Genomic DNA, 15,848 nt, shown 5'->3' with positions numbered 1-15,848 from the left:
TATTCCATGATTCTGCTCAGATTACCTGTTTGTCTTAATATAGTCTTATACTTGATAGAGGTTTGCACGTAGGTTTGCACGTAGAACAATGTACTAGGACACATTGTGCAATGTCAAAGAGTATACTAAAGGCTACATTGCAAGGATCACAGATGAGGCATCAACTGACAATCATGTTCTGAAGATGCCTTCAGTTGTGTTCATACAGGCACTGATTTGTTTATCCAGACGTTCAAGCATACAGAAATAATCCTGATATCACTGGGACAGAGAAAATTAATCTTTTGAGAAATATCATCACATATCACCTGAACAACAAGTATAAGAAACTTGAAATTCAAGCCATGGGTCTAATATTTTGAACACTGCAAATAATTGTAGTTCATTTGGAAAGACACATTTTGTTGCTCAAAATAATTCCTCTACCTTTTCACAGCAAATAAAATTGACTTCAGCAGTTTCTTTTGTTCAAAACCAGAGCTGGGACATACATTTCTAAGATATAGTAAAGGCGCTGAGGTGTGTTTGGAAAGACGAATAGAAATTTGAAACTGCAAACACAAATATTTCTCTCTCTCTCCAGACAGATTAAACTCTCCAGAGATGTAATTAATGATGGAATGAACGCGGCCTTCCACACACACATTACAAATAGGAGTAGTATCTTGTGGCACTCTCTCGGTAGGATTAACGCACACTATTCTTCATTAAGTTCTTTAATTAGAGTTGAATAATCCCATGTGTCTCATCAGGAGGGTAGAGATGCAGGAAACCTAAAGTCATTCATGAATTCAATGCACTAGGTCCTAGTCAAATTCCTTTACCTCATGTAGTAGACTATACATGTTCTATTACTTCACGTTCTTACGATGAGACAGATTTCATCTGTGAGGGCAAGAAGGGTATTCACTCTGTATTAATAAGAGTTATTCGCTCTGGCTTTAAGCAGTTGACAGGAATTCTAGCTAAACATATTTGATACATACCATGAGCTTAATAAGTTTAGACCTTGATAGAATGAAACATAGGCCTACATATTACATTTAAGCCTATTTTTCAATTTAATATCTAGTCATCTAATATTTTCTTACTACAGACCTATCTCTTTTCATTATAAATCAAATGTAAACATCCCTGCAAATGAATAGCTTGACCTGGATAATATTTCAAACAAATATGCACTTTATGCCATACTTGTTGTAAGTGAGATTCTAAGATGGAAGACAATTCATACGATGGAAGAGTGATTCACTATCGGCCAGGCACTGTCCCTAGTGTGGCAGCGCTCTTATACATGTAGTAACATTCCTGACATTAAACCGGACCTGACTCATCCGTGTCAGGTTCGCAGATCTAATTCCCCCGTCCCTTTTTGCAAAATGAAGCGCTGATAGATGCCAAATGAGAGGGAGACCTGCCTGCAAAAAAAAAAAAATCAGTATTCATTAAGCCAAAGGCTGGCCGAATTCAGTCCCATTATGTAAGATTTCCACCGGGATATAACAAGCACCCTCCACATCAACTGTCTTGACCTATTACAAGCAGACGGAATGGAAGATTTTTTTACACCGGGTGCACTATCCAGAATTGCGGTGCGCTGCAATTGATTATATGGGGACAAAATTTTTCAAGGAGCTGTATGATACTATGACTACAGATTTATAGCTGCAATGAAAAGAAATACCTGGAGGAAAATTTGCTGATTTTTAAACAGAAATAGTAAATTACTTGTAACTGCCATTTATAAGCAAAGGTGCCACCTACCGTATCCCCTCTCCCATGTATTGGCTTTTCACTTAGCTACCTTTGTAGGTTGGTTGGAAAGTGACCTCACATGAAGTCTGATTACATTACATCCTTCAACATGTGAGGTACTACCAGCATACATTGATATCATAGTACCATTGATGCCTTGCCGTGTTGTCACAAGATCTGATATAAATCTCATCACATTTTGTGCAGTAATGAGAGGCCAATCATACATAATCTAGACATACAGGCCTCCCTCCACCTATGTCTTTGTTTAATACTCTCCACATCACTACTAAGGAAAGCTAAAAGCAGGAACAAATGGCATTTACATGTATAACAAAACTTCTAGGACAGATCTTGCAATACATTTCAATCTGCAAAATCATCGTCATGAAAGAGTGGTGAACAAAAAAAAATTATAATAGTAATTTTTTATTTATATCACTATTACCTAAAATAAAGCTTTCCTGCTAACTGAAAAGGACTTCTAATCCATCTGCTGTAACAGTTAATACTACATAATCTACCCTAAGCCCGCTATTGGAAAATGAAAGCATAATACAAGAACATACATGTAGAGTGTATTATATGCATGCATGCTGCAGAATAACGTAAATGATCATGGGCAGGAAAGCCATGTAAACACTGTTAATCATATGACTTGGGGTTCAGAGTTCAACAGGCTTGTTTACCAGCCTCACTAGATTTCAGTGTCCAGTTACCAGAGAGCTTCTCCACCACAAAGCCAGAAGGTCATGAAAGGAGCTTTCAGGAGCTTTGGAAGGTTAGGACCAGGAATGTAAACAAAGATGAGATGAAATATTTCCTGTTGCTCCAGCATGGAAATTATGAAAATAGAGGATGGCAAAATATAAATCCAGGGAGGGTGCTTTTATATGGACAGGAAAAGGAAAGATTTAGTATAAACCTCCATAAAAAAGCTTTTAGTACTTATGATACTACATCAACAATTCAATAAGTCCTGATTTTTCCTTGCCAATAACGACAAAGGCCAAAACTTAATGTAAATGATCATCAACATTGAGGTCATGTGCATCATGCCAAGCAGATTTCAATTACATCGTTTTTCATGATCTAGTAATTACCCTTAGAATTGACTCCTTCAAAACAGAGCAGAGCAACAACAATAAAAGTACAGGAGTGGTGAGCAATTAAGCCCTCGAAAGCTATACAAAAAAAATGGTCTGGTAAACTGAAAAGAGCTCTTGTAAAAAACAATAATATAATTTATTTATATCACATTGAAAAAATTGCACTTGTACAAGACAGAATCCTAAAGCAGCTTCCGCAAATAGAAAACTATGTTTACACTGGTATAGAGACGGTAAAAACAATGCACAATTGCATGTAAAATTTAATTCAGTAGATTATAGACATTGATTGGTTTTTATACAATTTCCATTTTGCGGTTTCTTTCTACGAGGTCTTCCATCAAGTCTGCAATGAAGCATCCCTTCACTTGTCTTGCCACCACGACCCTTAATACCCTTGATCGAGCACCAGTTTGTCTCAGATAGCCCACAAATGAATTATTCATTCATATTTCCCAGCCAGCCAGCCCTCCCTCATACAGTGCAACTCCATCTCTATCACTCCCTCTGTAGCATGCTTCACTAACGAGGCTCTGATTGCAACAGTCAACCTGTTCCTCAGGAGAGAGAGAGAGACAAGGGGAGAGAGAAGTTTGGATGCGACAACGCTTTTAGGTTTTACTCCATTAGTTGTGATGCACTCTGCATGTTATTGATACATGTATATAATCTGCTTCATCTCCCATAGATCATGCACAGAAATATTCTCTCTAACTTTGGTTCAAGCCAGGCACAAGCAAGGTGCTGGTCAAGGTTACACAGCATTTTGGTGCTTTATCACCATGACAATATCTCTTGTAATCCTGACAAGAACAATATCAAGTGAACTTCTTTTTCACATTAACAAGCTATAAATATCTGTTTCCCCAAAAATAAGACAATGAAGAATGTCTGTGATGCTTAAAAATATACATTAAACTGAACTTCTTTTGAATATATAAATCATTATATTTTCATTGACATAAATTCCTCTATGCACTGGCTCACATGCAATGGCTATGATCACTGTTTTGGTTCAGGTTATATCTGAGCACAACAGGAGATATAATAAGAATCAACACTTAACGTCATCGTACATTTCCTCTAGAATGTGTATATGTATAAATCACATCCAAACTAATTGCCTGAAGTGTATCTAGCATTGCCTTCCACATATACATGAGTACACTTGTGAAAATGAGCACACTATGCATGATGGAAATGAATTTAATGAACAGACAAGGTGGCAAACCAAAACCAAATAGTATAATAGAATTAATTTATGATAGTCGTACGGATAATCAATTAGTATTAGTAGTTTCATTTCGATGTAGTGCCTAATCATATCTTTGTATCCAATTTTACTTGTTAGTCTTTGTATGCCACGGGTAAAATCACTTGTACAGAAGGCTGAAAAGCAATTAGATCATGAGTGCGAGCCAATAATAACATTACAATAGCCACATTTGTATGGCGCCTAATAGTACAATGTTTGTAAGCACTTCACATCGTAATCATCATTACTCGGTTATTGGATTCAATTTCTAATCCGCACATGATAGTGCACACGCCCCACTCCCTGGGGATTATTCCATCCAGGCACCATTTTACAAGCACACAAATGCCAATCCAACCACCTTAATGTTCGCATCCTACCAGGTACCCATTTAACACCTGGGTGGAGAGTGGCAAATGTAGATCAATGTCTTGCCTGAGGACTTTAGTGCCGCACTCTGGGACTGAAACTGTGAACCATGTGACACTATGAACATGACTGACAAAGAAAGTGGACAAAATATACAGTTCCCTTCACTGCTATTATGTAAAAATGTGTAGAACAGGTGTCACATGCATATTCACCTATTTACATAATAGCAGTGAAGGGATGTTCCTTTGTCTACCTGAGGAGCTGTATATTTTGTCCGCTTTCTTTGTCTGTCATATTCATAGTGTGATCCACAGTCTGGTGGCATACATGTATCCACCAGAGCACAACATCTCTACAGAAATGGCTTTGGCCTGAGATGGGTGGGAAATGCATTAACCCTAGGCCAGGGATTGCAGCATCAATGTGATATATATCCTCGAGCTCAATCAACCTACTTTGACTCTACATAGGGAAGTATATGGTGTACCCTTCCACACGGGGTCTCTCCTCAGGAAGGATTATGAAAGCAGAATATCACTGAAATTAATAGGCCTTTTTTTCATGCACTAAAGAGTATTTTGTCTTGCTGTCAAGCAAGAGTAATGCATGTAATGTTGATTTTGACTGATATTAAAGTAGCTTTGCTATTTATCAATAATTGACACATTTTTTCAGTCAATGATTACATGGTTGGATACTGATTGCTAAAAATCATTGCTTTATAAATCAACCATACCATCCCAAATTATGGCTCCAGTTGAGTACCCAAGCAAGAAATTGTTATTTCAAATATTGTACATTTGCAGAGAGTAATACCTTTCCAGAATAATACTTAATTCCCATCATTTACAGGATTGATAGCAATCACACAAACAAGATGGTCTTCTGTGGAAAAAGAAAGCAACATAAGATTGCACATTTCCATGAATTTTGTAGATCCTGGTGTGCCACAATCTGAAAACCCAACCAGGAAGCTTGGCTACACCATGAATCACAAATTTTCTGCATTTCATCACGTCACAGTTCATTGACCACATCTTGGAAACCACTTCAGAACAATGGACAATGAATGGCGATAATAACTCAACCTCCATTGTTAAAAACCTGACTTTTACAACCAAGTTGTTTACTTCCATAAACACTGTGAGGACTGCGAGCATAGCGCTACATTGGTTTTGTACAATAGGAGATGCTATGGTGTTGGATACTGCGGTATATGAAAGAAAAAGTAACTTGTTTGTGTTGCAAGTGTGGTGGATGCATGTGGGTATAGGATCTAAAATGGGTGGCTTGTTTTTGGCTGTAGTATTAGATATCATACCACAAAAAAAAAAATGGAAGTATTACAGTTTCCATCCCTCATAACAATTCAATGGCTGGAATCATAAAAAGGGGCCTTTTGAGTATTGTTGACATGAATATTTGAGAGCATGATATTCTACTTCAAGTATTAGATTTATCTTGAAAGCTGTAGACAAAGATATTCTTTAAATTTGGAACACTCTGAACCCCTATGGCCTAGAATTTCTTTTCAGGACGGATTGGGGATTTTACTCTCTCCCTAGTGCCACTCCTGAGAGATTTTAAATCTGGATCTACGTCTTTCTCCTCGGTTAGGATATAAGTTGGTAACAGCCTGATTTTGAAATTGATACGGTGCACAGAGGCACAGAAGATTAGTTTAGAAACGTCATAAAAGGGAATTATTGGGGGTGCATTCAATATAAGGGATATATGTGCAAAGGCATTCACTTCACCTCAAATTTAATTAAAATGGTGAAACCAAATATCATAGGGTTAGTTCTTAGAAACTAAACCAGAGTAAATACGGAGCGTTAGATTTCATACAATAAGTCAGTGAAGCAGTGCTCAACAGCCATGGAACCTTGAAGACTTACATGTACACTTCAGGTTTGGGTAACTGTTTCCAAACCTGCCTACATTCACATTTGCATTTTTTTCCTTCAAATTCTGATTTGTGTCCCGCATTTTAAATCCCATACACTATGAGCTCTCAATTTGAGAATGTCCAATACACTTTTTAGGCCAGGAAGTAATGTCATATGCAATATACATAGGGAATAGTAAAAGGCTATCCATTAGAATCAGTTTCATGAAATGCAGGACTTTTGGCTGTACAAAAGCAAAACTCCTTACAGACGGCAACGTACATTAACATAAAGTGAACAATGTTGGAACAGGAAGAAACATATATCACTCAAAAATCATTGCAAATATCTCATATCACTAATGCACTTTATCACCTACATCATCGTCATAGTAATAGGAATCAAATCCCTTGGAGGGCAATTCAATAGATACAAACAAAATGGATAAAACAAATATATACCAAAACCAATACCGGAAATGACTTTCTCATCTCAAGATTGAGCATAGATAGGAAAGGCGCATCTAGCTCATCGCTATATTGCCAACACAGGTTTGAACACACCAGGCTGTGAGTGTGATGGTTGTTACAGTGTCCCTGACTTGCTAGGAAAACCCATCCAATTTGTCATATAAATTGGGTTATTAGCGGGGATGAAGTCCCAACAATGAAGTCATAAGAATATATAACCTGCTCAATGAACTGGCAAAGTATCCTTTCAACCCTAATTATTTATGGTGGCTGGTTTTTTGTTCTTTCAAATGAAATGAAAGGACATGCCTTCCGTATTTATATTTCATCTAAAAAACATATTCCAGAAGATAATAGTCTTCACGATTCATTGTCTGAGGTTAATATGGTACAGTAATGGTGATTAAAATGATATTAACATTTTAAAAACACATGGCAAGGTTAAACTGTATTTTCAATTCATTAGTGGTTTCCTGATGGAAGCAGCAAATGATCATTAAATATGTCTGACTAAATGAAATTATAATTTCTGCCTCATCATGCATCCAATGGACCTGTCTATCATGTTGAACAATGAATGATTTAACGTGTAGATCTAATAAAAAATACACACATGTAGGCTTACATGTATACAGGTTGAGTAAATTGAAGAGGCTATTCTATTCAGTTTGCAATTGCTGCAAGCTTTTTTTTGGGGGGGGGGGGGTACTGAATGTAGATTGGATCCAACAATTACATGAAAGCCAACATAAACACATTAACACATCCATAGCTTTTCTAACAGGATTAAAATCATCATGTTTCATTACACTTAGGATATCCTTCAGTTTTGAGTGCTGCATGAGTGTATGGGATGCTTTTAACTTTCACACGGTGTACATCTGAATGTAAATATACAAGTGTCCAAAGTGTACACATTATAAACATCAACCATCAAGTGCATATACTCTCAGGAATCAGTCCCAGCATTTCCTTCCTCTTACGCTGCTGCCAACGGTCACACTAGCACAGTAGCCACAGTACTAACATATCAGGCAAGCAGTACAGAAAGGAAATGGGTCAGAGGGACAATGTCAGCGCGACAATGCTCTACCCCCCCCCCCCCTTCCCACACACACACAAGCAGAGCAAGCAGCCGACCCAAATGAAATGGGGGCAGGAGAAACATGAGCATTTGAAACATTTAGAGCATGCAAGCGCTAATTCACGCATGACGGTGAGAAACAATATCTGAATCAGCATACTCGATTGCAGATAATAGCCAGCATATAACTGTCTGTTGGTAATCAATGATAGTGTTCACATGTTGTAAGTAACCACTATCCTGATATACATCACATAGCCATAGGGGTGCACTTGAATGGGCATATGTGCCTCTAAAAAGAAAACAATCAATGAATTCGCAAAATGAAACGATATTAATCGATTGCCTGCTTTAATTTGAGAATTGGAACCATTCCCATGGTCTCCTCTGAAACACAAGTCACTGCAGCACTCATAATTAAGGTAGTACTGAAGCATAACAAATGAAATTATTTCATGTTTTTCTTTACAATATCAATTCATTGGGGTTTAATTTGGTAGTTCATAATCTTTTCTCAGTTTAAGGTTCGTTCGTTCATTCATGTCTCCTTTGATCAAGATTAAGGTGGTTTAAAGTTACTATGTCCCATTTGCAGGCCAAAAAAATGAAAAAGTTAAATTTCAACTGCATTTGAAAGACAATACTAATTTAGAACTTCCCTAAAAAAGGTGGGGCTCGAAAATGTCTTCAAGTGGGAAAATAACGGCTATTAGTTGTCAAATCGTTTTTAGGGCTATAGAGCCCAAAAGTAATAGTCTTGATTTTCAGACAATTGTACCGAATAGTCATACGTTTTATGCTGCGCAAAGATTCAATCAGTTTAATCTTGGCCATCACAAGAAGTGGGTTATTGATGTAGACAAATGCTCATGTACCCTTTACAACTCTTTTCATGTATGTTATTACCAAAGAAGAAAAAAGCCAGTCAGTCACTCAATAGTGTCTGACAGTGAAGTCTAGCAAGTAAACAGGTTTCCTTGCATAATTTGAATATGAGGACACTGCTAACGTTTAAATTTCACAGATAGGACATACATGACATATTCATCATTCCTGCAAAGTTCTACAGCATTTGAGGTTGGCTGCAAAAGGGACATAGTACCTTTTAAGGTTGGTCTATATGATACATCATTAATATAATTCCAAGCTAATCCAAAGTGAAGCAGCAAAGGAAATGAAACATCTTTGAACGACTGATACTGTTATTTACATATAAACAATGTACTTATTGATTCTGTATAAGTATATTCCTCTTCTAATTTTAAATTCATTAGAGTATTTCTTTCAATTTTAATGAATAAATTTCAGTATTGCGTTGTGTGGTGACCCAGAGTTCCTTACCATTAAAAAAAAGGGGTCTGGATTTAACTTCTTAGAGTATGTATGCATTAATGTTGGGGTCCAGACTTTGATTTTGGGCACCCATGTGTCCCGGGCGCCCGTTAGTGTCCTGGGTAGCCAATAAAAACAGGACAAACAACCATATTTTTCTGCCATATGCTGAGATAGAGACCCACACACATTCTGAATCCATTTCTCTGCTTCACGCTAGAATACAATCCTTTGCACAATCAGGAGAGAAAGCATCCAGAAAACCAAACAGCTGTTGCCATTCAGCATTCTGAAATAACAGGACTTGTGAGATAAAGTCAGGAGCATGCATGGTCAGAACAGAGAGTCAGAGGTGGTACTCTTTCTCTGTGTGTGTGCCGATCTCCTACCATTCCTGCTGAACAAGAACCCCTCGAAAACCGAGTTATATGTCACGCAGTAGGTTACTGTAGCTTCTGCAGCTGTGCACAAATATACATAAAAGTCGACTTTCACATACAGTATGTATGTGAATTGCACAGGACTCGATGATGAATTGCCACAGCTGTGCTGAATGAGCTAGGAACAAAGAAATATGTTCAGTTGCCTAGTAGCAGTGATTCTTGTATATTGTATGGCATCATCTTGCATTTCAAGACATGCACACTATCTGCCATAAAAATAATGCAAGATTTGATATTTCAAACACATACCAGTAGGCAGATCATTTGTTATGATTTTGAAATGACCCTACATTTTATGATCAAAATCATTTTCCACCAAGCTGAAACTGTTGTTACTTGATATTAAAAACTATGTTTTTAATTCTAATTCAGATTCATCAACTGAGACAGGGGGCCGTAATTGATACTTTTATGAACTTGAAAGCCATCATCTATAAAAAAAAAATTATTAAAAAGCTCAGATGTTCCTTATGTATACATGTACATCTACAGGTGCAAATTGTATACTGCATATAGGGAGGGAAAGGGGTTTTAGTGCGTCATTATGGAACAGAACGTACATGTATGCTGGTAATAGTTCTTAGACGAATCAAGAATTTTGCTTTAAATGTATATTTTGTTAAAAGGGTGAAGCTTTATAGCCATCCAATTAACAATTTCTTGTCACGTTTGGATACATCTCCTGTAGTACATAATAATGCTCAGTCTCTGCAACTATTGATATAACCATCGAAAAGATCAATCAGGATTGTGGGGCTAGACGAGGCTGACTGACACTGAAGCTGTTCTGGTTTGTAATCATCAAACTGGTGAAAGTGAATTTGACATAGGATATACAGGTGAGGAATATTGAGCCCCATTATCAATTGAATTCTTCTCTGCTCTAAAGGAAATGAATTGTGGCAGTCAACACACAGTATAACGCATGTATGGTAACTACAAAAAAAACATACGCCACCCCATTCATTCACTCAAAGAGACAAGATCAAAATATCTCTTGTTTACAAGCCTGATCATTCTACAAGTTACTAATGCATTCTGTATAGAAAAAAATAATCAGATGCACAATTTCTTAAAGGTATTACAAAGTTTTGGTAAAAATATTTAATTCATCTGAAACTCTTTGATGTTATAACAAGATGCAATAGGAATATCTTTTACCAATCTCCACCGCTGAAATCCTTTTTTTTTTTTTAGTGAATTAAACAGTAATTAATAAATCAATTATTAGTTCCAAGCTGCCTGTATTTAAACCGGCTCATGATGTTGTATACTAGCGCCATCTACTGTTGTAAATGGTTCATGGTATAATCGATATTGAAACACTGTGTTACGTTCGCCCCGAGTCTAAGCCACATGGACAGAAGACAAACAGCAATTTTGACACCGCGCTGACCCCGCTCCACGGCGGGGAAGCGACTGTATTCGAATGGCTTCGGTCCATGTTCTTTTTTATAGCTCCATGGTACCAGCATCTGTGTGCGTTTGTGTGAGAGCAAGTACCGTTCAGGATTGTATCGCACAAATCAAGGGAGTTATAATCTCCTTGCAGAGTGAGTTTGACCATAAATCTATGGTTTGACGTACCCGTAAACCCTCCTCCGCAACCGTCTCAATCTAGTCTCAGCTTCGACTGATCAGTCTTTTTGATATACATTTATAACAGACAATTTCAAGTAGGCCTACGGGATACATGAAGTCTTATCATTTTTTCCAATTGTTATGTCCGTGAAATGCATTCAGAAAAGAATATCAGAAAGAAAGCAATTTGAAAATGAATGACCACATAATCGTTCAGATAAACATGAAAGAAATACAATAAATATGTCTATCCAGATACCGCTCTCTCTCTCTATCTCTCTCTGTCCCCCCCCCACCCCCTCTCTCTTTCCTACAGAAGTTCGATGTAATGTTCATCATATACCCTTGGAAGTTTCGAAAAAAATCATTTTCACCACATGGACCCTCTCTCTCTCTCTCTCTCCGAAATATAGACCCAGGCTCTCTCTGTCACTCTCTCTCTCTCTCTCTTGTTCCCTCTTTCCCTTCCTCTCGCACCCTCTCGATCTCCCTCTCTTCGCCTGTGCTCCTCTGCACTGCATGTTTGACTTGTTTTCTTTCATCCTCATCTACATTATAACCCCATCAAAAAACTATGGTCCTATCACGTGAATGAAAACTTCTATCGTCTTTGTGATTATTATTATCTTTGTCATATATTTATATGATCCTCATTTACATACACCCCAACAATGGTCCTATCGCGTGAATGAGAACTTCTATCATTTTTACGATTATTATTATCCTTGCCAAACGTACTGTATTATCATATTCATTTACATGAACCACAACCAATTATGGTCCTATTACGCGAATGAGAACTTCTATCGTTTTTGTGATAATTATTATCTTTGTCATATAATTATATCACCCTCATTTACATAACCCCGACAAAAAAAATATGGTCCTATAACGCGAATGAGAACTTCTATCGTCTTTATGATTAGTATTATCCTTGTCATAAAATCCAACCAAAAACTACAGTCCTATCACGTGAATGAGAACTTCTATCTTCTTTGTGATTATTATTATTCTTGTCATATCACCCTCATTTACATAACCCCGACAAAAGAAATATGGTCCTATCACATGAATGAGAACTTCTATCGTTTTTGTGATAATTATTATCTTTGTCATATATATTTATATCACCCTCATTTACATAACCCCGACAAAAAAATATGGTCATATCACGCGAATGAGAACTTCTATCGTCTTTATGATTATTATTATCCTTGTCATAAAATCCAACCAAAAACTACTGTCCTATCACGTGAATGAGAACTTCTATCGTCTTTGTGATTATTATTGTTCTTGTCATATATTTATATCACCCTCATTTACATAACTCCGACAAAAGAAATATGGTCCTATCACGCGAATGAGAACTTCTATCTTCTTTGTGATTATTATTATTCTTGTCATTTATATCACCCTCATTTACATAACCCCGACAAAAGAAATATGGTCCTATCACATGAATGAGAACTTCTATCGTTTTTGTGATGATTATTATCTTTGTCATATATATTTATATCACCCTCATTTACATAACCCCGACAAAAAAATATGGTCATATCACGCGAATGAGAACTTCTATCGTCTTTATGATTATTATTATCCTTGTCATAAAATCCAACCAAAAACTACTGTCCTATATCACGTGAATGAGAACTTCTATCGTCTTTGTGATTATTATTATTCTTGTCATATATTTATATCATCCTCATTTACATAACCCCGACAAAAGAAATATGGTCCTATCACGCGAATGAAAACTTCTATCGTCTTTGTGATTATTATTATCCTTGTCATAAAATCCAACCAAAAACTACTGTCCAATCACGTGAATGAGAACTTCTATCTTTTTTGTGATAATTATTATCTCTGTCATATATATTTATATCCCCCTAATTTACATAACTCCGACAAAAAGAAATATGGTCCTATCACACGAATGAGAACTTCTATCGTCTTTGTGATTATTATTATTCTTGTCATAATATACTCTACCCCAAAACTAATGTCCTATCAGGTGAATCATAAGTTCTCTCGCATTCGTGATAATTATTATCTTTGTAATATTTTTACATCACCCTCATTTACATAACCCCGGCCAGCAAAAGAAATATGGTCCTATCACGCGAATGAGAACTTCTATCGTCTTTGTGATTATTATTATCCTTGTCATATTACTCCAACCAAAAACTACTGTCCTATCACGTGAATAACAAGTTCTCTCGCATTTGTGATAATTATTATCTTTGTCATACATTTATATTACCCTAATTTACATAACGCCGACAAAAAGAAATATGGTGCACTCCTATCACACGAATAAGAACTTCTATCGTCTTTGTGATTATTATTATTCTTGTCATATACTCCACCCAAAAACTAGTGTCCTATCACGTGAATAATAAGTTCTCTCGCATTCGTGATAATTATTATCTTTGTAATATTTTTATATCACCCTCATTTACATAACCCCGACAAAAGAAATATGGTCCTATCACGCGAATGAGAACTATATCGTCTTTGTGATTATTATTATCCTTGTCATAAAATCCAACCAAAAACTACTGTCCTATCACGTGAATGAGAACTTCTATCGTCTTTGTGATTATTATTATTCTTGTCATATATTTATATCACCCTCATTTACATAACCCCGACAAAAGAAATATGGTCCTATCACATGAATGAGAACTTCTAACGTCTTTATGATTAGTATTATCCTTGTCATAAAATCCAACCAAAAACTACTGTCCAATCACGTGAATGAGAACTTCTATCGTTTTTGTGATAATTATTATCTTTGTCATAATACTCCACCCCAAAACTACTGTCCTATCACGTGAATAATAAGTTCTCTCGCATTCGTGATAATTATTATCTTTGTAATATTTTTACATCACCCTCATTTACATAACCCCGACAAAAGAAATATGGTCCTATCACGCGAATGAGAACTTCTATCGTCTTTGTGATTATTATTATCCTTGTCATAAACTCCAACCAAAAACTATACTGTCCTATCACGCGAATGAGAACTTCTATCGTCTCTGTGATTATTATTATTCTTGTCATATACTCCACCCAAAAACTAGTGTCCTATCACGTGAATAATAAGTTCTTTCGCATTCGTGATAATTATTATCTTTGTAATATATTTATATCACCCTCATTTACATAACCCCGACAAAAGAAATATGGTCCTATCAAGCGAATGAGAACTTCTATCGTCTTTGTGATTATTATTATCCTTGTCATAAAATCCAACCAAAAACTACTGTCCTATCACGTGAATGAGAACTTCTATCTTCTTTTTGATTATTATTTTTCTTGTCATAATATCACCCTCATTTACATAACCCCGACAAAAGAAATATGGTCCTATCACATGAATGAGAACTTCTAACGTCTTTATGATTAGTATTATCCTTGTCATAAAATCCACCAAAAACTACTGTCCAATCACGTGAATGAGAACTTCTATCGTTTTTGTGATAATTATTATCTTTGTCATATACTCCACCCCAAAACTACTGTCCTATCACTTGAATAATAAGTTCTCTCGCATTCGTGATAATTATTATCTTTGTAATATTTTTACATCACCCTCATTTACATAACCCCGACAAAAGAAATATGGTCCTATCACGCGAATGAGAACTTCTATCGTCTTTGTGATTATTATTATCCTTGTCATAAACTCCAACCAAAAACTATACTGTCCTATCACGCGAATGAGAACTTCTATCGTCTCTGTGATTATTATTATTCTTGTCATATACTCCACCCAAAAACTAGTGTCCTATCACGTGAATAATAAGTTCTCTCGCATTCGTGATAATTATTATCTTTGTAATATATTTATATCACCCTCATTTACATAACCCCGACAAAAGAAATATGGTCCTATCAAGCGAATGAGAACTTCTATCGTCTTTGTGATTATTATTATCCTTGTCATAAAATCCAACCAAAAACTACTGTCCTATCACGTGAATGAGAACTTCTATCTTCTTTTTGATTATTATTTTTCTTGTCATAATATCACCCTCATTTACATAACCCCGACAAAAGAAATATGGTCCTATCACATGAATGAGAACTTCTAACGTCTTTATGATTAGTATTATCCTTGTCATAAAATCCAACCAAAAACTACTGTCCAATCACGTGAATGAGAACTTCTATCGTTTTTGTGATAATTATTATCTTTGTCATAATACTCCACCCCAAAACTACTGTCCTATCACGTGAATAATAAGTTCTCTCGCATTCGTGATAATTATTATCTTTGTAATATTTTTACATCACCCTCATTTACATAACCCCGACAAAAGAAATATGGTCCTATCACGCGAATGAGAACTTCTATCGTCTTTGTGATTATTATTATCCTTGTCATAAACTCCAACCAAAAACTATACTGTCCTATCACGCGAATGAGAACTTCTATCGTCTCTGTGATTATTATTATTCTTGTCATATACTCCACCCAAAAACTAGTGTCCTATCACGTGAATAATAAGTTCTCTCGCATTCGTGATAATTATTATCTTTGTAATAT

At 36.1% G+C, this 15,848-nt stretch overlaps 1 protein-coding gene across 1 annotated transcript in view; it reads right to left on the bottom strand.

Annotated features, from left to right (window-relative positions):
* Positions 1-1,259: 1,259 nt before the first annotated feature.
* The window catches only part of LOC585801 (RNA-binding protein Nova-1), a 37,389-nt gene continuing 22,800 nt past the window's right edge, over positions 1,260-15,848 (bottom strand). Inside the window, exon 3 of the mRNA XM_030998510.1 lies at positions 1,260-1,418. Within this exon, the coding sequence (XP_030854370.1) occupies positions 1,354-1,418 (65 nt within the window). The 3' untranslated portion in view covers positions 1,260-1,353. The remainder of the gene's footprint in view (positions 1,419-15,848) is intronic.

This window comes from Strongylocentrotus purpuratus, unplaced genomic scaffold (genome assembly GCF_000002235.5).
Source record: "Strongylocentrotus purpuratus isolate Spur 01 unplaced genomic scaffold, Spur_5.0 spur5_scaffold_5, whole genome shotgun sequence".
Lineage (NCBI taxonomy): Eukaryota > Metazoa > Echinodermata > Echinoidea > Camarodonta > Strongylocentrotidae > Strongylocentrotus > Strongylocentrotus purpuratus.
Note: the sequence above shows the minus strand (reverse complement) of the source record. Positions and strands in the feature narration are given on the sequence as shown.